Source organism: Doryrhamphus excisus, chromosome 11, assembly GCF_030265055.1.
Source record: "Doryrhamphus excisus isolate RoL2022-K1 chromosome 11, RoL_Dexc_1.0, whole genome shotgun sequence".
Classification (NCBI taxonomy): Eukaryota; Metazoa; Chordata; class Actinopteri; order Syngnathiformes; family Syngnathidae; genus Doryrhamphus; species Doryrhamphus excisus.
Window position 1 is genome coordinate 14772361 of NC_080476.1, and position 26983 is coordinate 14799343.

General features: G+C 39.8%; 1 protein-coding gene across 2 annotated transcripts in view; it reads left to right on the forward strand.

Moving 5' to 3' along the window:
* med13a (mediator complex subunit 13a) overlaps window positions 1–26983 on the forward strand; it is a 92310-nt gene that overhangs the window by 36665 nt on the left and 28662 nt on the right. For both annotated transcript variants that reach the window (XM_058088326.1, XM_058088325.1), the window contains exons 5-10: window positions 12412–12557; window positions 19763–19963; window positions 21235–21432; window positions 21530–21692; window positions 23626–23736; window positions 25380–26123. In XM_058088326.1, coding sequence (XP_057944309.1) covers window positions 12412–12557; window positions 19763–19963; window positions 21235–21432; window positions 21530–21692; window positions 23626–23736; window positions 25380–26123 — 1563 coding nt within the window. The remainder of the gene's footprint in view (window positions 1–12411; window positions 12558–19762; window positions 19964–21234; window positions 21433–21529; window positions 21693–23625; window positions 23737–25379; window positions 26124–26983) is intronic.

Below are 26983 nucleotides of genomic sequence, written 5' to 3' on the forward strand. Positions count from 1 at the left end.
CCCAACATCGTTTTTCGTGCAGACAAAAGAGGTAGTAAATACTCCGGAATTTGGAACACCTGTAGGAGTTAGTTGCACCAACTGCCAAGGCTTGATCATCTTACGTTTCTGCAGAAGAGCTTTACATTGGGGCGGCACGGCGGTACAGTGGTTAGCGTGCAGACCTCACAGCTAGGAGACCAGGGTTCAATTCCACCATCTCTGTGTGGAGTTTGCATGTAAAAAAAAAAATATATATATATATATAAATATATATATATATATATGATGAGTGGTAACTTTGGTCTTTGCCCCTTTTTTCCCACAATTTTTTGCTGCTGTCATCATTTTTTTTCTTTAATATTTCAACTTTATGCTATTAGTGATACGTGATGAGTGATTAGTTTTTGCAATCATTTTGCATAAGACGCTGTGCCCCAAATAATACAAGGAAGTTAGACAGTTTCTAACTAAGCCTGATGAAGTTGACAGGTTGCTGTTCCTTCCCGGGCACAAAATAAGGTCATACTTGTGTCTGCTAAAAATACTGCTTTTTAATTCCAAGCTGCCGCTCACATTTAAAAATGTCCTCTTCATAGTTTGGGTTGGTAATCAATCAAGTGAAAAATGAAAATATGGTAATCATAAGCATTGTCTTAAAAATGTATTTACCAGACAGGAATATACTGTAAAAATCAAGTGATTTTCAGCAGGTGTTTTTCAAAGGCCCCCCCATCCTCCCTCCCTCCCTCCCCCGGGCGCGTATGTTTGTCTCTTTTGGTGTGGGACGAGTGTGTTCTGGAAGCTGACACGCTGTCGGGCTTGTGTCAGTGTTATCTCTACTGGTGTATCCAGCGTGTGGAGGTATGATGTTCTCCACCAGGACTGGATTCCTCCTCCTTTTCCACGGACCTCTCTGCCTTCCAGCTTTTAATCTGACGTGTAAAGAGGCTCACCCGCATTTGGGGCTGAGCGAAATCAATTTCAAATAATCAAGATTTGTGTGTGTGTGTGTGTGTGTGTGTATAGCATGGGTCTCAAACACGCGGCCCGCAGGCCAAATGTGGCCAGCAGGACACTAGTTTGTGGCCACAGCCTCGATATGAAAGTTTAATGTCAGTGCGGCCCGCGCAAGTTTGATATGGATGCTGTATGGTATCATGTACCCAGAAAAAATTATTACATTTGATTAATGTTCATGTTAAAGGTTAAATAACTGTTAATAGTTATCCTCCCTATCCGTGTGGAAGTGGTAAGTTTTTGGCGATTTAATTTTAAAGGAAATAACTTGAAGGCTACCGTTTAGGTCGCTAGCTCCCTAGTTTGCGAGTTAGCATGTGTCTCAAGACCCTGCAGTTGCGCAATATGTTGTAAATAAAAAGAGTATAAATGTGACTATAGTCGTGTTTTGTCATGTCTACAGGGCTCTAATAATGCTTTGTTCATTTTAATCTGAAAAAAAAATAATTTGTCTACCCACCAACTATATGTGGTTTCTTAAGTTTTTATTATTTGCCGTTTTATTATTATTATTATATTTATTTATTTATTACTGATTGATTGATTTTCTTTATTCTTGATTTGTTTATTTATTTTTCATCTTATTTTGTGTAGAAAAATAAAAAGTAAGATATTTGAGAACAGTGGAATGTTTTATCAGAGCTTTTATTGTAGAAAATTGGAACCAAAGCAAAGTTTTTTTTTTATTTTTTTGTTTTTAATAAATGTGTTTTTTTTTTTAAAACCTGATGCGGCCCAGTCTCACCCAGACCCTAGCTCCAGTGGCCCCCAAGTAAATTGATTTTGAGATCCCTGGTGTAAAGACTTTTAGTTTGATTTCTCCAGCAACCAGTCTCTTGTGTAAACTGGGCGGAGCCAATCTCGTGTCTTTGTGTTACCGTATGTGTTTGTTGTTTGTGCTTATTTTGGCAGCAGACGGTGTTTCCAGTGGTCAGGTGGCTTGCCAGTAGGGGGGGGGTTATGTCATCCTGGACATGTTTCCCTCTTTTAGAACTCCATATTGTTTGGTCTAGTACACAAAAACAAATATTTCCCGAGCAGTATTTATCATGAAAGGTCAGTTTTTCAGCTTTACTTTCACTAATTGCCGGAAGCTGCATCAATGGTGGAGACATGTTTGTTAATATATGACCAATGTCAAAATATCAAGAGATTGATGCCAGGTTCTCTGCAGTGCAAGTGACACGTGGTTTCGTCGTCCAGGAAGTCGATGTCAATCTCAGCGGAAGCTCGGTTCTTGGTAGTGGGCACACCAAACATCCCAGGAATGCTTGTTGTTTTCCTTCTGTCCCCCCCGTCTTCTCATGTCCTCCTTATTGTCCCTGCCACAAAGAAGCTCTCTTTTCAGGTTCCATATTGCCTTTGTAGCGCTTCGGAAAAATGCTTTCATTTTTATACCTGGAAAGAAATACCTCAATTACCTCACAGTTTTATTGAAAACCGTTAACCGAAAAAGTCTCCGTCTAAACGGCTCACATTATATAGATACTGGGGGTGGGGGAAGAATGGAAGCAAACCAGCGACACAAAAGCCAAGGTGCTTATAGAGAGAGATCGAAGTTTGGGGAAAATTTCCACTTCATTTGTCAGTAAAGCATTGATCCCGCGGGAAATACAACGCCTTCGTTTTACAGCAGCTGAGACGGTGGATTGTCGGATTAGGAAAGACGCGCGCTTTCCTTAAGGTTTACATATGAGCAAAGTGCTTATTTGCACGCAACACGCCACAAATGCATCCACTGGGGAGGCTTTAAAAGTCAAAATATAGGATCGCTCATTGAAACGGTTTTGTCTTGCAATCACGGCTAATGTTTTTAATCTTATGTTTTATTATGGATTAAGAAGCTTTAACAGGTTCTTGTCGGGGGAATTTAGCAATTAGATATTTCACAAGTAACTCACGATACTGTCTTGGGCAATGATTGGTAGAATTGGGGTTTATTGGAAGAAAATCAAAACTGCACGGTGGGCGAGTGGTTAGCGCGCAGACCTCACAGTTAGGAGACCCGGGTTCAATTCCGCCCTTGTCCATCCATGTTCATCCAAAAACATGCTAGGTTAATTGGAGACTCCAAATTGTCCATAGGTATGAATGTGAGTGTGAATGGTTGTTTGTCTATATGTGCCCTGTGATTGGCTGGCCACCAGTCCAGGGTGTACCCCGCCTCTCGCCCGAAGACAGCTGGGATAGGCTCCAGCACCCCCGTGACCCTCGTGAGGATAAGCGGTAGAAAATGAATGAATGAATGAACATTAGTAGAGCCCTCTAGACATGAACTAACACCCCTATAGTCAACTTTACACTCATATTCCCCAATATAGTAGACATAATGAGAGTAAGGGCTGCACGGCGGACGACTGGTTAGCGCGCAGACCTCACAGTTAGGAGACCCAGGTTCAATTCCACCCTCGGCCATCTCTGTGTGGAGTTTGCATGTTCTCCCCGTGCATGTGTGGGTTTTTTTCCGGGTACTCCGGTTTCCTCCCACATTCCAAAAAAAACATGCTAGCTTAATTAGCGACTCCAAATTGTCCATAGGTATGAATGTGAGTGTGAATGGTTGTTTGTCTATATGTGCCCTCTGATTGGCTGGCCACCAGTCCGGGTTGTACCCCACCTTTTGCCCGAAGTCAGCTGGGATAGTCTCCAGCATACCCCTGCGACCCTCGTGAGGATAAGCGGTAGAAAATTAATGAATGAATGTCCCCATTATTAGGGTCGCAGGTATGCAGGAGCCTATCCCAGCTGACCCGGTTAGGTATGAATGTGAGTGTGAATGGTTGTTTGTCTATATGTGCCCTGTGATTGGCTGGCCACCAGTCCAGGGTGTACCCCGCCTCTCGCCCGAAGACAGCTGGGATAGGCTCCAGCACCCCCCACGATCGTCGTTCGGATAAGTGGTAGAAAATGAATGAATGAATGGAAGAAAACCTCACAATGTCCAAAAATATTATGAGTTCTTCTTCATTCTCGTGCGACAAATTGATTTATTGATAATCATAACAGGCCCAGACACCTGCCACTCATCTTTCTTTTTGTGCAGCATTAATAACTTGTGGCAGTGCGTCATAACAAGAGAATGAGATGTAAACAATGCAGAGTAGTGACTTCTATTGCAGCGTGAGGACTCCCACTTTGGTTTTTAGTGCGTCAGTCCACGCTGGCACAGTGGATGATTTTGCAGATAAAATAAGATATCAAATGGCCTTTACTCCGGACTGCCAAGAATCTGTCAGGAATACCCATTTCCCCCCCCCCCCCCCCCTTTTTTTTTTTTTTGCATTAAGGGAAGCTATTTTAACTTTGGTTGGTCATCCGCCACGCAGCAGCCCATCCATGTGACAATGATGGCGGCTGTCAGCCCCACTCCGTCACTCCGGCCTCCCTGCTGCCACATAAGCTAGCGCTGGCACCCCTTTGGCTCCTTATTTCCATGACTTGCCAGCTGACAACAAGTGCCCACCTTCCCTCCTTGGCATGTGGCCCTGCTCCAGATACTCACTGGATTTGTCTTATTGACGTCCCGCTGGGCCAAGGGCCACGCGACATTTGCAACTTTGTGGCTGTTTTTGTGATGATTTGACATGTTGGGATTGACATAAGGAACACACATCAATCAATGTCTGCTGGGTTTGTCATCATGAATGAAGATGATTTTTGTAACGGCTTGAAGCAGCGGATGCAACAGAAAACTGTTAATGACGCTAACCAAGGTTCCACTGTAAATATAAATAATCATGTTTATAATCAGTCATGTCAGTCGTGTGGTTAGCGTGCAGACTTCACAGCTAGCAGACCCGAGTTCGATCCCACCCTCGTCCATCTCTGTGTGGAGTTTGCATGTGTCCCCCCTCCCTCCCCATGTTTTTGGAATGTTTTCCTACCCCCATTCCAAAAACATGCTAGGTTAATTGGCAACTCCAAATTGTCCATAGGTATGAATGTGAGTGTGAATGGTTGTTTGTCTATATGTGCCCTGTGATTGGCTGGCCACCAGTCCAGGGTGTACCCTACCTCTCGTCCGAAGACAGCTGGAATAGGCTCTGGCATCCCCCGCGACCCTCGTGAGGATAAGCGTTAGAAAATGAACAAATTAATGAACATTACTAGAGCCCTCTAGACATGAACTAACACCCCTATAGTCAACTTTACACTCATATTCCCCAATATAGTAGACATAATGAGAGTTAGGGCTGCAAGGCGGTCGAGTGGTTATCGTGCAGACCTCACAGCTAGGAGACTAGGGTTCAATTCCACCCTCGGCCATCTCTGTGTGGAGTTTGCATGTTCTCCCCGTGCATGCGTGGGTTTTCTCCGGGTACTCCGGTTTCCTCCCACATTCCAAAAAAACATGCTAGGTTAATTGGCGACTCCAAATTGTCCATAGGTATGAATGTGAGTGTGAGGGTGTAGAAGACAGCTGGGATAGGCTCCAGCACCCTTTGCGACCCTCGTGAGGATAAACGGTAGAAAATGAATGAATGAAAGTTAATGAATTAACTTTCTGTTTCTGTATTTCAGTCATAGTGTATTTGCAGACGGTCATTAATCATGATGAATTAACTTGAAAAGTTTGATTAATCTGGTTAAAAAGTGAATCATTTGAATTCATTTGCAATGAAATAGGGACTAGATGGAGATGTTAACATACCGCCACAGGTTAAAAAAATCCTCTTGCTCCAACGTCTCCGGCCAAAGTCAACTTCACGTCCAAAGTGGTTATCATCGGTTATGTCAACAACGTCAACAACAGCTTACCCCGACGCCAGTCAGCCGAGTCAGTCCGAGGGGCGTCAACATAAACGGGTTCCACTGTAGTTCCCGCAGTTGAAGACCCTGTTAAATGTACTTTCCCCCACACGGCTCACCGGCTTCTTTTCCTCCCCCCCCTTTTTTTTTTAGATGATGTGTTGGCGGCATCCTTGGGCTGTCTGCTTGTGTTTATTGGCCGATCCATCCTTGATGTTTGCAGAATGTTTGTCCATGTTTGATGTGCTGACGTACACACACACACACACACACACACGGAGATATTATGGGCTTTCTGCCGCAGTATTTGCAGAAATTGCTTCTCTAAATCCTTTTATGTGTACATGGGCGACACAGAGGGGGGCGAGAAAACACGCCACGTGCCGCCGCTGTTGTTGTTGTTTTGGTTGTCTCTTAGCGGACCTCACACCTGACGACATGTGACGACGCTCCCTTTACTCGGCAGCGCATCCAGCTGTCCGATGTGGAATTCTGCTGCGGTGCACAATAACCATCTCATTTTAAATACCTACACGCTTAGCAGTTAGCAGAAGTCCGCCACAGACTCATTAAGAGACTTTGAGATGCGCAGACCACAGGCAGTAATATGCTCGTTAATCACGCGGCGGATTTTGTGTCACAGCGGCAGTGTTGTCTAATAACACCAGCCAGGAATTTGAATGTGCGCGGGGATGGCGTTTGCACCTCCGCCGGCTGAAGCCGCAGATGGCAACCCCCTCTCTCTCTCTCTCCCTGAAGCGCTTTTTCGCAACACAGACGCATGTGAACGTGTTGTGTCAGGTATTCTGTGTGCCGGCGAGAGGAGAGTCGTAGGCTCTGGTTTCTGTTGAGGTCTGCAGAAAAAGAACACGTCACGTCTTTTCCATTCCTTGTCGACTCCCCGCTCGCTTTTTGTACATCCCTCCGTTGTTTTCCATCTTATTCTATTATTTACAAGTGCAGCCATTTTCACCTTTTATGAAATACATGTTTTGCTTTGATGCTATTTTCCCCCCCAAAAATATTAAAAAATGGCCGCTTTGTGAAAACAATATGCATATTAAGCAAATTTTACATTATTTGCCTAAATTAAGTATTCATTAATTCATTCATTTTGTACCACTTTTTCCTCACAAGGGTCGCGGGGGGTGATGGAGCCTATCCCAGCTGTCTTCTACACCCTGGACTGGTGGCCAGCCAATCACAGGGCACATATAGACAAACAACCATTCACACTCACATTCATACCTATGGACAATTTGGAGTCGCCAATTAACCAGTGGCTGACAGTCTAAAAATAAAGAAATCATTTCAAGAAATGCTGCAAATGTTTGACAGACAGAAATAGTTTGCCGTGACATGAGTAAAAACCAAGCAAGTATTAAAGATGGTAAAACCTACTCCGTGTATTTTATAGTTATATAGTTATCGAAACAAAATATCCATATCTTAGGTCTGTGTTATATTTTCATTTTATACCACTTATCCTCACAAGGGTGACGAGGGGGTGCTGGAGCCTATCCCAGCTGTCTTCAGGCGAGAGGCGGGGTACACCCTGGGCTGGTCGCCAGCCAATCACAGGGCACATATAGACAAACAACCATTCACACTCACATTCATACCTATGGACAATTTGGAGTCGCCAATTAACCAGTGGCTAATAGTCTAAAAATGAAGAATTAATTTCAAGAAATGCTGCAAATGTTTGGCAGACAGTATGAATGGCCTGCAAGAAAATACGTGTCACAAACTTGGCAATTCCACAACTTTACAGAGTGAACAATGATATAATATATAACTAAAGGCAATATTTCCTTTACTATATCATGATATGGTATCATAATTTTTGGACTATTAATATTCATATATTTTGTGGCCGTATTCAACCACAAAACAGGAATTCATTCATTCATTCATTTTCTACCGCTTATCCTCACAAGGGTTGTGGGGGGTGCTGGAGCCTATCCCAGCTGTCTTCTGGCGAGAGAGGCGGGGTACACCCTGGACTGGTGGCCAGCCAATCACAGGGCACATATAGACAAACAACCATTCACACTCACATTCAGACCTATGGACAATTTGCTAGTCGCTAATTAACCTAGCATGTTTTTTTGGAATGTGGGAATGTGTGGAATTGAACCCTGGTGTCCTAGCTGTGAGGTCTGCGTGCTAACCACACAACCGCTGTGCAGCCCTAACTCTCATTATGTCTACTATATTGGGGAATATGAGTGTAAAGTTGACTATAGGGGTGTTAATGTTTAGAGGGCTCTACTAATGTTCATTCATTCATTCATTTTTACCGTTTATCCTCACGCGCTTATCCTCACGCGTTAACCACTCGACCGCCGTGCAGCCGGTCAAATGTCACTTCCTGTCCACATTTATTGTAACGCACACAAGTATGAGTCGTATTCATGTCTTGGATATTTTATTTTTCTCTGATTATATGTACTATATTAGGTAATATGAGACAAAAGGTTACTATAGGGGTGTTATTCTATGTCTCGAGGGCTCTAATGGTATTAAAAAACACGTATGTAGAAGGTGCTAAACAGGTTTTCTCCGTGCTAACGCCAAAAATATTTCATTTATAAATAAGGAATATCACTTTGGAGAAATTGATTCATCACAGGGGCGCCTGGAACCAATTAACTGCAATAAACGATTAATCACGGTCATGAAAACTAGTTAAGAGTCAGCTACAACCAACTGCGCATACGGCAGAAGGATTTCCGTGTCTTTTCCCGACCCTTTACCCTCCAGCTCTGGTCAGGTCATTACTATGTAACGATAAAACGAGCAATTATTGCTAACTTTTTATCTTACCCTTTCCTCTTTCGCCCTGCATTCTGCAAAAGCGCTGTCATGAAACAATCAATTACTCCTCGGGAATCTGTTGATACATTTGAAATCGAGTGTGGGAGGCATGAAACTAACAATGCAAGTTTAAGCGCCTCTTAGTCTGAGGCCATGGTTGCCTTCCAGAAAATGGGAAATTACTACTTCTTGTTTCGAAGACATGAGCAAGAGAGGTCAGGAAAGTATACTTTTAGATATAGATAGTAAATACATTATTAGAGCCCTCCAGACATGAACTAACCACCCTATAGTCACCTTTACACTCGTATTAGCCAGTATAGTATGTAGTACGTATAGTACTGAGTGCCGAGAAACTTTTCACCCGAACATTCGTGTGGCTCACGCTGACGACTCATGGCTCCTGAGGACCAACACCAGTTCAAGTCCGAACTGTCGGACTGCAGTGGAAAATCCAATCCAATCCACTTTATTTATATAGCACATTTTATAAACAAAAGTGCTGCACAGAATAGTAAAATAAAAAGTAAAAAATACAATAAATAAAGGTACAAATTGAATTTAATCCAAAACTAAAAGATCATATAAGAAATAAAATTAAGAAAAATAAGAAATTAAAATAGATATTAAAATATTAAAACAAGAAGCAAAGCAATAAAAGTATATAAAAAAATAAAACCAAATTAAATCAAATTAAATCAAATAAAAAAATAAAATTAAAATAAAACAAAATAAAACAAAAAACAAAATAAAATAATAATAAACAAATTAAGAATAAAGAATAAAGACAGTAAATCAATCAATCAGTAATAAATAAGTAAAATAATAATAAAACAGCAAATAAGAAAAAGGTAAGAAACCACATACAGTTGGTAGAGAAATTATTTTTTCCAGATTCAAATGTACAGTATTAACAGTTATTTAACCTTTAACGCGAACATTAATGAAACTTAATAATTTGACCCAATTAGCAAGTTAGCATCGTACTCAGTTCCATCTGGGAGCAACGTCGTAACTTTAACAACATGTTTGATGAGATGCTTTATCTTGACGTGTATTTTCCGTTTGATTCCAAATCATTTCCTGCATTTATTTGTAACCCAGCGTCATAAGCCTTTAGCTTCATTGCTAATCCAAAGCAAAACAGGGCGGGGTAACAGGGTAGGGTAACAGTATGGGCGGGGGCAAAATCATGTTAATTGTGTCCGGTGTGCGCACAGCTTTAAGCTAAGTCATTTCAACATTAAACTTTGGTATCAAGGTGGGGGCCTCAAACTAGCGTCTCGCGGGCCGCATTTAATCCGCGGGCCGCAAGTTCGAGACCCCTGAGTTAGTATGTATGACCTTGGGTGTCCTGAAAGGCGCTTTTAAATAAAATGTATTATTATTATTATGTTCTCTGTAGGCGGCATTATGAATTATCCTTACTGACCTTTTTTGCAGTACATTTAGTACATTCAAGTAAAAGTGGGTTTTAAGACGAGACTTAAAGCTTTCGATGTTGGGGACCTTTTTTTTACTTGGCAGGGGAGAGAGTTCCATAGCTTGGGGCTAATTTTGGTCTTGTGGTGTATCTCGGCTCATATAGCGGCACCGCTGTGGATGTGCAAGCCTGTGGCTCCCTTTTCCACAGTCCACCTGCATACGAATTCACTAACGAGCATCAGCGCATCTTCTGGCTTTTCAACACGAACGCCAGGCATCTCTCCACCATGTAGTTGTCATTATGGCGTTTGAAGCGCTCTCGCTACATCACAGTTGCCGCGCCTGCACTGCTTTTTCCCATCCACCCCCCATTTCTTAATCCCCTGCAGAGTAGGTGTGCAGTAAATGAGAGTCGGTGGAGAAGACGGATATTTGCTTAATCAAATCCTCCCGAGGAGACGTCCCCTCTTTGATGCACTCCCGAGCTCGCCGTGTTCGCTTTTCAGTCGGCCATCCGTCACTTGTGTTTTTCCCTCTCCGTCTGTGCATGTATTTGGATGTCAGACAAGACGGGCTTGAATGGAAGACGGGGGGAACACGCAGACATTGTCCTGCATTTTTTTTTTCCCGCCTGCGTTGAAGATTCATCTCCACGTCACTTTTGTTGTGAGATGTTGAGGTCAGACTGGCACACGGACAAGCGCTAATGTGATGATATTTTTTTTTTAAAAAAACAGGCTCCGTGACGTGTCCTGGGGGGTTCTTGGCTGGTGAGGCAGCGACTCCTTTGGAGTTTTTTAATGTGAATACAGGGCCTTAGGATTCCGGTGTTTATGGAATCACGGAATTAGCCCATACGCATTCAGTAGAGCGTGCATATATCCTCAATGCATTCCACTTTCTGCTAGCTAGCTGTACAAAAACACTGCCTTTTTCCTCTGTGGAAGGACGTCCGTGACAAGCACCTTCCAGCTCCATGCCCCCCCCCCCCCCATTCAGGATGGCCTCCCCTAAGACATTTCTGTGTATTTTATTGTCTGATGTGCTATGTATATCACTACATTGACAGTTACTATGGTACCCATTATGTCATTATATGGTCATAACACCTCGTACTACCTCGGTACGAGGTACATTATTTAAAAAAAAACAACAACAACCCTTAAACTGTATTATGGAAAGCAGGAAGTGAACAAATGTAACAGTTACTAATTGTAAAAGTACCAGATGGAGGGGTAGGATTTACTTTGGAATGTACTTTGGTATGTGACAATAAAATAAAATAATTAAAAATAATAAAAAATTAAAAATAAAATTAAAATAAAATTAAAAATTAAAATAAAATTAAAAATTAAAATAAAATTAAAATAAAATTAAAATAAAATTAAAATAAAATTAAAATAAAATTAAAATAAAATTAAAATAAAATTAAAATAAAATTAAAATAAAATTAAAATAAAATAAAAATAAAATTAAAATAAAATTAAAATAAAATTAAAATAAAATTAAAATTAAATTAAAATTAAATTAAAATTAAATTAAAAATTAAATTAAAAAATAAAATTACAAATAAAATAAAATTAAAAATCTAATCTAATTAAGAAAATCTATTAGGAAAGCAGGAAGTGAACAAATGAAACAGTTACTGATTGTAAAAGTACCAGATGGAGGGGTAGGATTTAGTTTGGAATGTACTTTGGTATGTGACAAAAAAATTAAAAGTAAAATAAAATAAAATTTAAAATAAAATTACAAATAAAATAAAATAAAAAATCAAATCAAATTAAATAAAAATATATTAGGAAAGCAGGAAGTGAACAAATGAAACGGTTACTGATTGTAAAAGTACCAGATGGAGGGGTAGGATTTAATGCAGTAGCATTAAACTTTCATATCAAGGCGTGGGCCTCAAAGTAGTGTCCTGCGGGCCACATTTGGCCCACGGGCCAGTGTTTGAGACCCCTGTTCTAAACAGAAGACTCCTTTTTCCTCCTGTCATAATGCAATATTAATATTGAATCCTACTTATCACGGTTGGGTCTGGAACCAAAGAACCGTGATAAAGGAGAGATTATACTGTTTGTGTTTCCCGCAGGGCTGGTATCTATCTGTGGTGGATGTGCAATATAAGAAACATATTTTATGGATATGATTTTCTGCACTAGTAATCAAACACCTCCAGCCCCCATATGAGAAAATCCTATATTTAATATTTAGCTCCCACATGCTTTTTTTTTGCGCCTAATTGTTCTTAACTTCACATCCAATATGTGCCAAGTCCCTTTTTTGTATCAACTTGTGATCAAGCCCATATGGTTGACTTTCCTCATCTCTGTTCTCCCTCCTTTGCAACCACCCTTTCCCCTCATCGTGGGGTTAAACCTTGATTGTTTGTACATGTGTGTGTTTTCCATTCAGCGAACACCTGTCGTGCGCCTTCACCTTCTTCTTACACGGCGACAGCAACGTGTGTACCAGCGTGGAGATCAACCAGCACCAGCCCGTCTACCTTCTGACCGAGGAGCATCTCACGCTGGCTCAGCAGGCGTCCAGTCCCTTCCAAGGTGGGTTCAAGCTCACTCGCATATAATGGTATTCAACGCAGTATTTTTATTTGCAAATAGAGGCCCAGAGTTGTTTGTTTTTCCAAGTGGTCGTTGGCATAGGGGTGTTATTTGATGTCTACAAGGCTCTAATAACAGTACAAAGTGTATTTAGAATGTCAAACGCATTTTCTGTGCTCAATCTATGGAAATATTCCATTTATTAATATTGAATCCTACTTCCCGGAAATTCACTTAACGTATTTTATGGTTGTCGCTAAGTCATGCATAACATTTTTGCTTCAAAAACATAATTCATCGACAATCAGATTCATGCAATTGTCAGATTCTCTTTTAATTTATTGTTATGAAATCATAATTCCTCATATCAGCCCGATTTAGTTTTGATACCATTTTTATCAACTTGTACCGCTACGCTGTTGATTCTTTGTGTTTCCACCGCTGAGCTAATCACCTCCAGTGAAATCGCGAAAGCCTTTTTTTTTTTTTTTTTTAGCACGGAACGCAAATGAATATGTCATCAAAGGACTTGCCACTTAATCATGAATCCAATTTCCACAACTGATCTAATCAGGAACATATTCACATGCTTTTTTTTTTTTTTTTTTTACTACACACACGTCTGCCTGGGATTTGTTTATGGGGAAACAATTTTCAAATTTGGAAGAGCCTGTTTAGCTCGAAATAGCTTTTGAGCAAAGCACATGTTGCTTGTTAGCCTACTGACATACAAAAAAGGGTTTTGACAACCGTTAAAGGATGTTTTTAATTTATAGTTGATGGAGATGACTTGAGACACCCATGCATGAAACCTCATTTCATTTTTATTTGTTGTTTCTCATATTATTGTAACTTTAAAAAAATATATTTGACAGTAAAATTTAATATAGTCTCAAAATAACTTACTTGAGATTATTTAATAAATATAGACGACGTTCAATATAATGTGCGATCAGCAGCCGGGTTCGCGCTTCCATGCCACGTTCCCCATGACGACATACGTTAAACATGGTCGATACGGTCTCTATACGGCAACCTTTATACTGTCTTTTTCGCTGGTCACTCCCGCTATGCAGCCTCTCCTCGTCAGTATCTCAGTGAGGATCAATTTTATTTGTTCTTTCTCATAATATTGTAACTTTAAAAAATTATATGAAAGTGAAGGTACACGGTCCCAGGGGTACCTGGGTACCCCCCCCCCCCCGTCAAATAAATACTACGTCCATATGGCTATTTTTATTTGTTATTTTTAGTTTTGCTGCCGCAGTGCCTGTCCTACTTGCTAACGAAACTTGGTGTCGGGGAAGGACCGACCACTTTGCCCCATCCATCCACCCCCCCCACCCCCCCATTGTCCCCTCACCTCTGCCTTGCTTGGTTTACTGTTCGACAGAGCACATCTCTCCACGATGTGACCCCATAAAAGGGCGCCGAGTGAAAAAAAAAATCAAAAAAAAAATCAAAAAATAACTTTCCCACTTTTGTACAGATTTAGTAGGGATACTCAATAGTTTTAGGCCACCATTAAATGTACACAAGTACACACAATCTATACTGCAAAACCGCTGCTCAACCTCTGCAACCATTCTGTCCAGTGGACAATCATCAATGATATAATAATCATTATTATATTATATTCATTAGCCTATTATTATTATTACTATCATCGTTATTCTTCTTCTGATTATTACTACTACTACTAGTAGTAGTAGTTGGCTAGTATTAGCCTGCTTATTGGCTTGCTTATTAGCCTGCTCTTGCCCTATTATATGAAATTTGAGTTTTTTTTGTAAATTAAAAACAAATTAAAATTAAAATCAATAAAAAATATTAACTTATTTAGGGGGGCTTAAGAACATTTTAGGCCATTTTTTAAAATAGGCTTGCTTATTAGCCTGGTTTTGCCCGATTATATGAAATTTGAGATTTTTTTTGTAAATTAAAAAAAAAATCAATAAAAAATATTAAATTATTTAGGGGGGGCTTAAGAACATTTTTAGTTTTGTTGCCGCAGTGCCTGTCCTACTTGCTAACCAAACTTGGCGTCGGGGAAGGACCGACCACCTTGCCCCATCCATCCAACCCCCCCCCCCACCCTCCCCCGCCCATTGTCCCCTCACCTCTGCCTTGCTTGGTTTACTGTTCGACAGAGCACATCTCGCCACGATGTGACCCCATAAAAGGGCGCCGAGTGAATGGAGTGAACTCTCCCCCCATTACGCTGATCTAAGAACATTTGACATGTCTTCAGGGAGCCTCAGATATACTCAGAGAGGGGCAGAAAGGGTTGGAGGAAGAACAGAAATGCATTGGTGGGGGGGTGTAGGGGGGTATCGGAACGGGAAACCAAATCCATAATTGTGCTGAATTTCATCTCTTTCTCAACAGGCCTCGGGTCTTGTGGCCGCGTGTGTGGAAGACATGCAGGGATTTAAGTGGTTGGATTCAATTAAGCTTTAATGTGAGCAACCCCGGCTGCGTTTTATTGTATAGGAACACAAACGACCTTGTTTTCCTCAGGGTTGGGGCTCGTACGTATTTGCTGACGGCTGCAGGGAAGTGAGGACATGCGTGGCCGTGTTTTCAGGCGAGATGCGCTAATTTCAAACGTCTGAATAGCTCTTTGGTTGATTTGACATTACAAAGAAATCCATTGTAGATTTTTTTATTCCTTATAAACAAGCAAATAGGTGGCGGACAGGAAGTGACATCGGGGGTTCAGGGTTGAGTTTTAGCTTAGGCTATGGCCTCGACAGTAGCCTGTGATGATTATCATTATTATGTTGTGCCTGTTGTGAGATAATTTAATCCTGCAATAAAATGCTGTTGTTGCAGAGATCAAATGCTGAAGCTCCCCTAAAATATTCTTAACCCCCGCCAAATAATTTGATATTTATTATTATATATATTATATTTTTTATTGATTTTTTTACAAAAAAAATCTGACAAATTTTATGTAATAGGGCAAAAACAGGCTAATAAGCAAGCCAATAAGCAGGCTAATACTAGCCTACTACTACTACGACTACTACTAGTAATTTTATATAATAGGGCAAAAGCAGGCTAATAAGCAAGCCTATTTTAAAAAAATGGCCTAAAATGTTTTTAACCCCCCCCCCAAATAATTTGATATTTATTATTATATATATTATTTTTTGTATTGATTTTTTTTACAAAAAAAAACTGACAGATTTTATATAATAGTGCAAAAGCAGGCTAATAAGCAAGCCTATTTTTAAAAAATGGCCTAAAATGTTCTTAACCCAACAAATAATTTGATATTTATTATTATATATATTATTTTTTGTATAGATTTTTTTTTTTACAAAAAAAATCTCTGACAAATTTTATATAATAGGGCAAAAGCAGGCTAATAAGCAAGCCAATAAGCAGGCTAATACTAGCGTACTACTACTACTACTAGTAATTTTATATAATAGGGCAAAAGCAGGCTAATAAGCAAGCCTATTTTAAAAAAAATGGCCTAAAATGTTCTTAAGCCCCCCTAAATAATTTAATATTATTTATTGATTTTATTTTTTTTTTTATTTACAAAAAAAATCTCAAATTTCATATAATAGGGCAAAAGCAGGCTAATAAGCCTATTTAAAAAAATGCCTAAAATGTTTTTAAGCCCCCCTAAATAATTTAATATTTTTTATTTATTTTAATTTTTTTTTTTTTTTAATTTACAAAAAAAATCTCAAATTTCATATAATAGGGCAAAAGCAGGCTAATAAGCAAGCCAAATAAGCAGGCTAATACTAGCCTACTACTACTAGTAGTAGTAGTAGTAATAATCAGAAGAAGAATAATGATGATAGTAATAATAATAATAATAATGAATAATATAATAATGATTATTATATTATTGATCACTGTCCACTGGACAGAATGGTTGCAGAGCTTGAGCAGCGGTTTTGCAGTATAGATTGTGTGTACTTGTGTACATTTAATGGTGGCCTAAAACTATTGAGTATCCCTACTAAATCTGTACAAAAGTGGGAAAGTTATTTTTTGGATTTTTTTTTTTTTTTTACTACATTCATTCATATCCTGTGCATCTACAGGGTGCTAAGCCCCCCCCCTGTCCTCAGAACCTAGTGACACCCCTGGGACCGTGTACCAGAATGAAGGTACAATCTTAGTGAGAATTAGGGACTGCCCTCATATCCTTTATAGATATAAAGCTCATATCATCATATCATACCTCAGTAGTGTCACAGGGAAGACGTTATTTGGTTTTAGTACAGCGGGGGGGGGGATCCAATAATATACATGGGTCTGCCTTTTGAGGACCCCTTGCTCGAGGTTGTAACGCTCCGACTTTAATTACACTTATCTTTAAAGACTAGCTGCCACATATCTTTTTTTTTTCTCCTTTTGAGATGTTGGATTGAAATATTACAGTTTTCCTTCTCCCTTAATAATTAAAGTGTCACATTGAAAAAGACCTGCCAGGCTTTCTTATTTTATTTTCCAAAGGAAAACCCAGAAACATCTGTGTAAAATGATGGGAAAGGACACACCTCTTCCTTGGCTTAGCTTTTCTTTATCGTTATCTTTAGCCAATTATGGCATCCTTGAAGCATCGAAGGATCGATACTTTTGGAACCAAAGCCAATCCAGTCTGGTAATGACAAAGAAGTACATTAACAAATACTCACTCACACACCCACTCCACCCGGCCCCGGTTTGGTAGTAGAACCATTTATACACCTTGGCACTTGCAACATATGATAGATGCAGAGAGAGCGTAAGCATTGTATGTGTGTGTGTGTGTGTATCCATTTGCTGGTATTCATATGGTTTTCATGCGTATATATGTATGCATTATGCATGCTGGTTTATAGTAGTACCTCCCCGGGCTGATGGATGAAGGTCTGTTCTATAAGCAGACTGATGGGCTCTTTGTGGCTCCATATGTCTCCGCAGTGAAGTGTGTTTGTCGAGGAATGGCCCTTTTTATAAGCCTCTGTTTATGGCTTCTGAGAGGCTGCCGCTTGCCAATAATTGACATCTGGATTGCTCTGTAAGTATTTGGCAAGTCCGCCGGGACTTGGCTGGGGCCGGGATTGCTGTGGAAAGGTCACCGTGCTTGCTGAATAGGCCGGAGACGGCGGAATGACGAAGAGAACCAAAGCATATGAAGTAGGAAAGAAAGGAGATATTATGAGGCTATAAAGCCAGGGGTCTCAAACTTGCGGCCCGCGGTGCCGCTATATGAACCGAGACCAAAACTAGCCCCAAGATATGGAACTCTAAAAAAAGGCCCCCCAACATCGAAAGCTTTAAGTCTCGTCTTAAAACCCACTTTTACTTGAATGTACTAAATGTACTGCAAAAAAGGTCAGTAAGGATAATTCATAATGCTGCCTGAAGAGAACATACTACTACTACTAATAATAATACATTTTATTTAAAAGCGCCTTTCAGGACACCCAAGGTCATACATACTAACTCAGGGGTCTCAAACTGGCCCGCGAACCGCAAGTTTGAGACTCTGCTGTAGAGTAATGTAAACGCAGCTGGCATTACGAATGCAGGTGAAAAGGTTATGCTAATTTATCACTCTAATTTTATTGTACATACTAACTCAGGGGTCTCAAACTTGCGGCCCGCGAGACACTAGTTTGAGGCCCCCCACCTTGATACCAAAGTTTAATGTTGAAATGACTTAGCTTAAAGCTGTGTGCACACCGGACACAATTAACATGATTTTGCCCCCGCCCATACTGTTACCCTACCCTGTTACCCCGCCCTGTTTTGCTTTGGATTAGCAATTAAGCTAAAGGCTTATGACGCTGGGTTACAAATAAATGCAGGAAATGATTTGGAATCAAACGGAAAATATACGTCGAGATAAAGCATCTCATCAAACATGTTGTTAAAGTTACGACGCTGCTCCCAGATGGAACTGAGTACGATGCTAACTTGCTAATTGGGTCAAATTATTAAGTTTCATTAATGTTCATGTTAAAGGTTAAATAACTGTTAATACTGTACATTTGAATCTGAAAAAAATAATTTCTCTACCAACTGTATGTGGTTTCTTACCTTTTTCTTATTTGCTGTTTTATTATTATTTTACTTATTTATTGCTGATTGATTGATTTATTGTCTTTATTCTTAAGTTGTTTATTTATTTTGTAATTTTATTTTGTGTATAGAAAAATACAAATTAAAATATTTGAGAACAGTGGAATGTTTTATCAGATATTTTGGTGTGGAAAACCGGAACCAAAGTACTGAAAAAGTGTAGGGCAGGGGTCTCAAACGCAATTTACTTGGGGGCCACTGGAGCTCGGGTCTGGGTGAGACTGGACCGCAAAAAAAAACCAACACATTTATTAAAAACAAAAAAATTAAAAACTTCGCTTTGGTTCCAATTTTCTACAATAAAAGCTCTGATAAAACATTCCACTGTTCTCAAATATCTTAATTTTTATTTTTCTACACAAAATAAGATGAAAAATAAACAAACAAATCAAGAATAAAGAAAATCAATCAGTAAAAAATAAATAAATATAATAATAAAAAACAGCAAATAATAAAAACTTAAGAAACCACATATAGTTGGTGGGTAGACAAATTATTTTTTTCAGATTAAAATGAACAAAGCATTATTAGAGCCCTGTAGACATGACAAAACACGACTATAGTCACATTTATACTCTTTTTATTTACAACATATTGCGCAACTGCAGGGTCTTGAGACACATGCTAACTCGCAAACTAGAGAGCTAGCGACCTAAACGGTAGCCTTCAAGTTATTTCCTTTAAACTTAAATCGCCAAAAACTTACCACTTCCACACGGATAGGGATACTTTTTTTTTGAAAGCCTGATGCGGCCCAACTTCACCCAGAACCGAGCTCCGGTGGACCCCAGGTAAATTGAGTTTGAGACCCCTTCTATAAAGGATCATAAACTGTAAGCGCAAAGATAGAGGTGAGAATATTTAGAAAGAGGAAGGCAATAAAGGGGTATTAACTGAAGCGTAAGCAAGGGAAAGGGCACCAAGGCGTTTAGAAAATAATAAGTTCACAGTAGGATCAAATATGTCGTTACTTAACAAGTCATTGTGGAATCCAGCTGGACGGCGAAGCAAAGGAAGTGATAGTAGACCTAAAACGATTTGTTTTGGGTTATCGACTAAGCCGGTTGTCTTCACAGCTCCACCCTCCGGCTTGTCTGTCTCCACAGTGATCCTGAGTCCGTTCGGGCTGAACGGGACGCTGACCGGCCAGTCGTTCAAGATGTCGGACCCACCTACCAAGAAGCTGATTGAGGAGTGGAACCAGTTTTATCCCATCAGCCCCAGTGCCAAGAACGGTGTCACGGAGGACAAGGTGGAAGACATGGATTGGGAAGACGATTCTCTGGCCTCTGTAGAGGTCCTCGTCGGTGAGTGGCTTCTTTTTTGCACCGGAAATGCGACTAATTGGGCTATAATTAATTAGGTATATTATATATTACATATTATATTCACTTGAAGCTTTTAAACAGGAATTATTTTTACATTTGAGAGTCTACTTGTAGCAGGGAATAATACATTATTTTTAGATGAATAAAAGTGAAGATACATTTTTGTTTTGGTAATGGTAATGGTTTAATTTCATTTGAACATGCATCAGATTACAATTGAATGCATCCCATAATCAGTTCCCAGTTCCACATGTCCAAAAGGAGTAGGAAGAAGCAATGCTTATTAAATCCTACCCCTCCATCTGGTTCTTTTACAATCAGTAACTGTTTCATTTGTTCACTTCCTGCTTTCCTAATATATATATATTTTTATTTGATTTGATTTGATTTTTAATTTTATTTTTAATGTAATTTTATTTTTAATTTTATTTTAATTTTAATTATTTGTTATTTTATTTTGTTTTATTTTATTGTCACATACCAAAGTACATTCCAAAGTAAATCCTACCCCTCCATCTGGTACTTTTACAATCAGTAACCTAATATATATTTTTTTTTATTTGATTTGATTTTTTATTTTATTTTTAATGTAATTTTATTTTTAATTTTATTTTTAATTTTAATTATTTTTAATTGAATTTTATTTTATTTTATTGTCACATACCAAAGTACATTCCAAAGTAAATCCTACCCCTCCATCTGGTACTTTTACAATCAGTAACCTAATATATATATATTTTTTTATTTGATTTGATTTGATTTTTAATTATTTTATTTTTAATGTAATTTATTTTTATTTTTAATTTTATTTTCATTTCATTTTTAATTTTAATTATTTTTTTATTTTATTTTCACATACCAAAGTACATTCCAAAGTAACTGTTACATTTGTTCACTTCCTGCTTTCCATAATACAGTTTAAGGTTTTTTTTGTGTGTTTTTTTTTTTTAATAATGTACCTCGTACCGAAGTACAAGGTGATATGAGCATCCAATGACATAATGGGTACCATAGTAAGTGTCAATATAGTGATATATATAGCACATCATGACTGGTTCAAAACTCTTCATCCTTCATCTTCATCAAAACCACCACCATGAAGAGGAAAAATAATAATAAAATAAAGTAAAATAGGTTTCACTGTCATCTTAAAGTCTGCGTCCAACGTTATTCAGTCCTTTTCTAATTTACATATTTATTGACTCAATTAACATAAGACTATCTGTTATAAAATGTGTGTTTGTGCACAGGTGGTGTGCGGATGGTGTACCCAGCCTGCCTCGTATTGGTGCCCCAGTCAGACATCCCCGTTGCGGCCCCTGTGGGGTCCTCCTCCCACTGCACTGCCGTATACGCCGGCGGTCACCAAGTGCTTGCATCCCAGCGAGAACCTGCCATGTCGTTGGTGACGCTCACCCCTCCCACGTCGCCTGAGGAGGTGCATACAGGTAGTTAAAAAATGTTTTAAAAAAAATAATAATAATCACTTGAACAATGTCCACGCTTGTCCTTAATATGAGTGCGTGTGGTATTTCGTCTCCGTAGTGGACTCTCAGTCCGCCCAGAAGTGGACCAAGATGCCTTCATCGTCAGACGCGTTCTACGTAGACAGAACCAGCCATCATGGAGGCAAGATTCCATGCCGACTTGCGAGTCGGGCGGTGGAGAGAGTCTGGCAAGAGTGCAATATCAACCACATCCAAAACAAGTAAGATTGTCCCCGCTTGGGACGCTCTCCTCGTTCATTTTTTATGATGGTGGTGTTGATGGGCCACATGTCAAATGTGTTTTGTCTCAGACACGCGGCCCACGGGCCAAATGTGGCCCGCAGGACACTAGTTTGAGTCCCCCGCCTTGATATGAAAGTTTAATCTTAGTGCGGCCCGCGCAAGTTTGATATGGATGCTGTATGGTATCATGTACCCAGAAAAAATTATTACGTTTGATTAATGTTCATGTTAAAGGTTAAATAACTGTTAATAGTTATCCTCCCTATCCGTGTGGAAGTGGTAAGTTTGTGGCTATTTAAGTTGAAAGGAAATAACTTGGAGGCTACCGTTTAGGTCGCTAGCCCTCTAGTTTGCGAGTTAGCATGTGTCTCAAGACCCTGCAGTTGCGCAATATATTGTAAATAAAAAGAGTATAAATGTGACTATAGTCGTGTTTTGTCATGTCTACAGGGCTCTAATAATGCTTTGTTCATTTTAATCTGAAAAAAATAATTTGTCTACCCACCAACTATATGTGGTTTCTTAAGTTTTTATTATTTGCCGTTTTATTATTATTATTATTATATTTATTTATTTTTTACTGATTGATTGATTTTCTTTATTCTTGATTTGTTTGTTTATTTTTCATCTTATTTTGTGCAGAAAAATAAAAATTAAGATATTTGAGAACAGTGGAATGTTTTATCAGAGCTTTTCTTGTAGAAAATTGGAACCAAAGCGAAGTTTTTAAAAAAAATTTGTTTTTAATAAATGTGTTTTTTGGGTTTTTTTGGGGGGGGGGAAACCTGATGCGGCCCAGTCTCACCCAGACCCGAGCTCCAGTGGACCCCAAGTAAATTAAGTTTGAGACCCCTGCCCTACACTTTTTCAGTACTTTGGTTCCGGTTTTCCACACCAAAATATCTGATAAAACATTCCACTGTTCTCAAATATCTTAATTTTTATTTTTCTATACACAAAATAAAATTAAAAAATAAATAAACAACTTAAGAATAAAGACAATAAATCAATCAATCAGTAATAAATAAGTAAAATAATAATAAAACAGCAAATAAGAAATTATTATTATCATTATTATATTTATTACTGATTAATTGAATTTCTTTATTCTTGATTTGTTTATTTATTTTTCATCTTATTTTGTGCAGAAAAATAAAAATTAAGATATTTGAGAACAAAATAAGATAAAAAAATAAACAAATTAAGAATAAAGACAATAAATCAATCAATCAGTAATAAATAAGTAAAATAATAATAAAACAGCGAATTAGAAATTATTATTATTATTATATTTATTACTGATTGATCGATTTTCTTTATTCTTGATTTGTTTATTTATTTTTCATCTTATTTTGTGCAGAAAAATAAAAAGTAAGATATTTGAGAACAGTGGAATGTTTTATCAGTGATTTTATTGTAGAAAATCAGAACCAAAGCACTGAAAAAGTTTGTAAATTTTTCAGTTTTTAATAAATGCGTTTTTTTGCGGGGGAAAACCTGATGCGGCCTAGTCTCACCCAGACCCTAGCTCCAGTGGCCCCCAGGTAAATTGAGTTTGAGACCCCTGCTCTCCAATGCTTATCATCACACTAATATAAACCACGTTGGAGCTAAATAGTAATTAATAAAACGGCGACTATCTTAGTAGCAGTTATGTGCGGTCTTGTGTATCATTCACTATCAGTGATTGTGACACATTGGGAGCATCTCGGGTTGTGTTGCCCCCTGTGCGAGCGCAGAACGTCAGCAGTAGTTAGCTGTTAGCTTGTCACCCAAAACGTTATTGCTCCGAGCGGGGTAATGAAGTCAGCGTCAGCAGGGAAGTATTTCCACCACAATACAATGCAATATTTGTATCGATGCTAAACCTCATGAACAGTTTTTCTTATTATTGTTTGCTTTTTTTCCCAGGCGAAAATACTCCGCCGCAACCAATGGTACCTGTGAGGACGAGCGGACCGAACGAACGGGAGCGTGGGATTTTGTGGAACCTTCCGAGAGGTCGTACTGCAGTTGTTCCAGGTGAGCGTCTCTCCCCGTTTCACCATCACATGACCTGTCAAAGCAAGTCTACTTCTCAAAAAGCAACGTTAATACATTCTTTCATCCAGTCGGTGCTGGGAAATCCCAATAAGCGAGCAAACTACCTGAACGACTGATTAATGAACCACTCTAATAGATGAGACCAAAAAAATTCTTCATTGGAAGCAGATATTTTTATGCATGAGCCCCATCGTGTGGAAAATCCTCTTGGCCACGTTGTGAGAGCTTGGGCATGATAATGTGTTGGAAGCTGTCCAGCAAACAACAAATAGAAAGCTCTAGTCCTGTTTGTTTACAATTGTGATAACCCACAGCAGTTTTTTGTTTTTTTACCCCCATTTACCAGAAATTCCGCGCTCGAAATAAGATGCAGTCACACAATTTAAAGAGAAAAGTTATAGCATGGGTATTTAGTACACAGAAAAACACTATAAACCAAGGGGTCTCAAACTCAATTTACCTGGGGGCCACTGGAGCTAGGGTCTGGGCAAAGGCTGGGCCGCATCAGGTTTTCCAAAAAAAAACCCAAAAAAAAACGCATTTATTAAAAACAGAAAAATATACAAACTTTTTCAGTGCTTTGGTTTCAGATTTTCTAGTTCCGAGCCCTCTAGACATGAACTAACACCCCTATAGTCAACTTTACACTCATATTCCCCAATATAGTAGACATAATAAGAGTAAGGGCTGCACGGTGGATGAGTGGTTAGCGCGCAGACCTCACTGCTAGGAGACCAGGGTTCAATTCCACCCTCTTCCATCTCTCTGTGGAGTTTGCATGTTCTCTCCGTGCATGCGTGGGTTTTCTCCGGGTACTCCGGTTTCCTCCCACATTCCAAAAAAAACATGCTAGGTTAATTAGCGACTCCAAATTGTCCATAGGTATGAATGTGAGTGTGAATGGTTGTTTGTCTATATGTGCCTTGTGATTGGCTGGTCACCAGTCCAGGGTTTACAAGACAGCTGGGATAGGCTCCAGCACCCCCGTGACCCTCGTGAGGATAAGCGGTAGAAAATGAATGAATGAATGAACATTAGTAGAGCCCTCTGGACATGAACTAACATCCCTATAGTCAACTTTACACTCATATTCCCCAATATAGTAGACATAATGAGAGTTAGGGCTGCAAGGCGGTCGAGTGGTTAGCGCGCAGACGTCACAGCTAGGACACCAGGGTTCACTTCCACCCTCGGCCATCTCTGTGTGGAGTTTGCATGTTCTCCCCGTGCATGCGTGGGTTTTCTCCGGGTACTCCGGTTTCCTCCCACATTCCAAAAAAAAACATGCTAGGTTAATTGGCGACTCCAAATTGTCCATAGGTATGAATGTGAGTGTGAATGGTTGTTTGTCTATATGTGCCCTGTGATTGGCTGGCCACCAGTCCAGGGTGTACCCCGCCTCTCTCGCCCGAAAACAGCTGGGATAGGCTCCAGCACCCCTCTCGTGACCCTTGTGAGGATAAGCGGTAGAAAATGAATGAATGAATGAATGAACATTAGTAGAGCCCTCTAGACATGAACTAACACCCCTATAGTCAACTTTCCACTCATATTCCCCAATATAGTAGACATAATTGATATATTTTCAACATCCTGACATATTATCATCTTCTCTCCTCCAGACACAAATCGGTGAAGCAGCGAATAGGCGGGAATGCGGGCCAGGCTCAGTCGGCGGGCCAGGCCTCACAGACGCCTACCAAGCACAAAGCCGGAGGAGAGAAGCCGGACAAGAGCGACAAGCAGCAGAAAAGACCCCAGACTCCTTTCCATCATCGAAGCCTGACCAGCGACGACGCCGCCATTGAGAGCGACGCAACAGCCGGCCAGAGTCTGGCGATGAGGAGCCAGGACGGAGTCAGGTTCTCGAGTATTCGCTCGGCGGATGTGACCGCCATTCAAAAGACGCCTCAACTCAGCAGCGGGGCGGTCAACACGGGGCCGCTAGACCCCGCCAACTCCCCGCAACCCCCGCCTCTTAGCCCCCACCCGTGCGAGCGTAGCGAGGACTCCGGGGAGGGTATGAAGAACCCTTCCACCCCCAACAACCAACACTTTTACCAGCCTCCCCCGGAGCCGTGCCTGGGCGGCGCGAAGGGCGGTGGCGAGGAGCCGGCGGGGCCGGAGGGTCTGACCCAGCACTTCCCCTCACACCATCCGCCCCCTTCGTCTTATTCGGAGCCCAGTGAGCCCACGGTGTACACGGGCGCAGGGATCCACCCGGAAGATGACAGCACTCACTCGCCGTGGAGGTTGTTCACGTTACCCCGCAGGAGGGAAGCAGAGATGCCCACGCCATTGCTGCCCGGGGACAGGTTTCGGGACGACGGGTTAGCCTCCCAGGACAACCTGGTCTCTGTGACTGAGTGAGTATCGCCCCTCAGGTTGAGAACCAGTATGGAGTTATTTGAGTGTCCTGATTCAACACTGCAAAGTTGAGCAGAATAAGAGCATAAATGTCTCCTTGCTGATGTCATGTTCTTCGTTACACCAGTGGTGTCCAAAGTGCGGCCCGTGGGCATACGGCTGTTATTTATTTTTGCCCTTACATCCTTTTATTTCTGCACCAAGTAGTACACCCCATTTGTCCTTAATTGTTTCAATGCACAATAAGTCAACATTCAATTGCAAAATAAGAGTATAATAAAACGATTTTTTTCAATCAAAACAAGAAAATAACAAGAATCACAAGAAAATAAAATTGAAAAAAAAGTTTCTGATGCAAACAATAACAGATAAAATGATAAAACTTTGTGGAAAAAAATAAAAAATTAAAAAGTTTCCTATGGAAACAATAATACAGTATACAAAACTATAATAAGAAAAAATAATGTAAAAAGGTTCCAGTGGACAAAATAATGCAAAAAAAAAAACAAAAACCCAAGGATTTAAAACCGATACGGTATAGTCAACTAAAACGGGAAATGAAAGACTGTGAAAACAAAAGCATTTTCTGACTTTAGAAACTGCAGTCAACACAAATGCTAACGCTAAATAAATTTAGCAATAACAGAGAAAATGATAAAACTTGGGAAAAACATTTTTTTAAACTTTCCTACGGAAACAATAATACAGTATATAAAACTATGATTGGAAAAAATAATGTAAAAAAAAGTCTCCAGTGGAAAAAATAAGGCAAAAAAACAAGGATTTAAAAACGATACGGTATAGTCAAATAAAATGGGAAATTAAACACTGAAAACAAAAGCATTTTCTGACTTCAGAA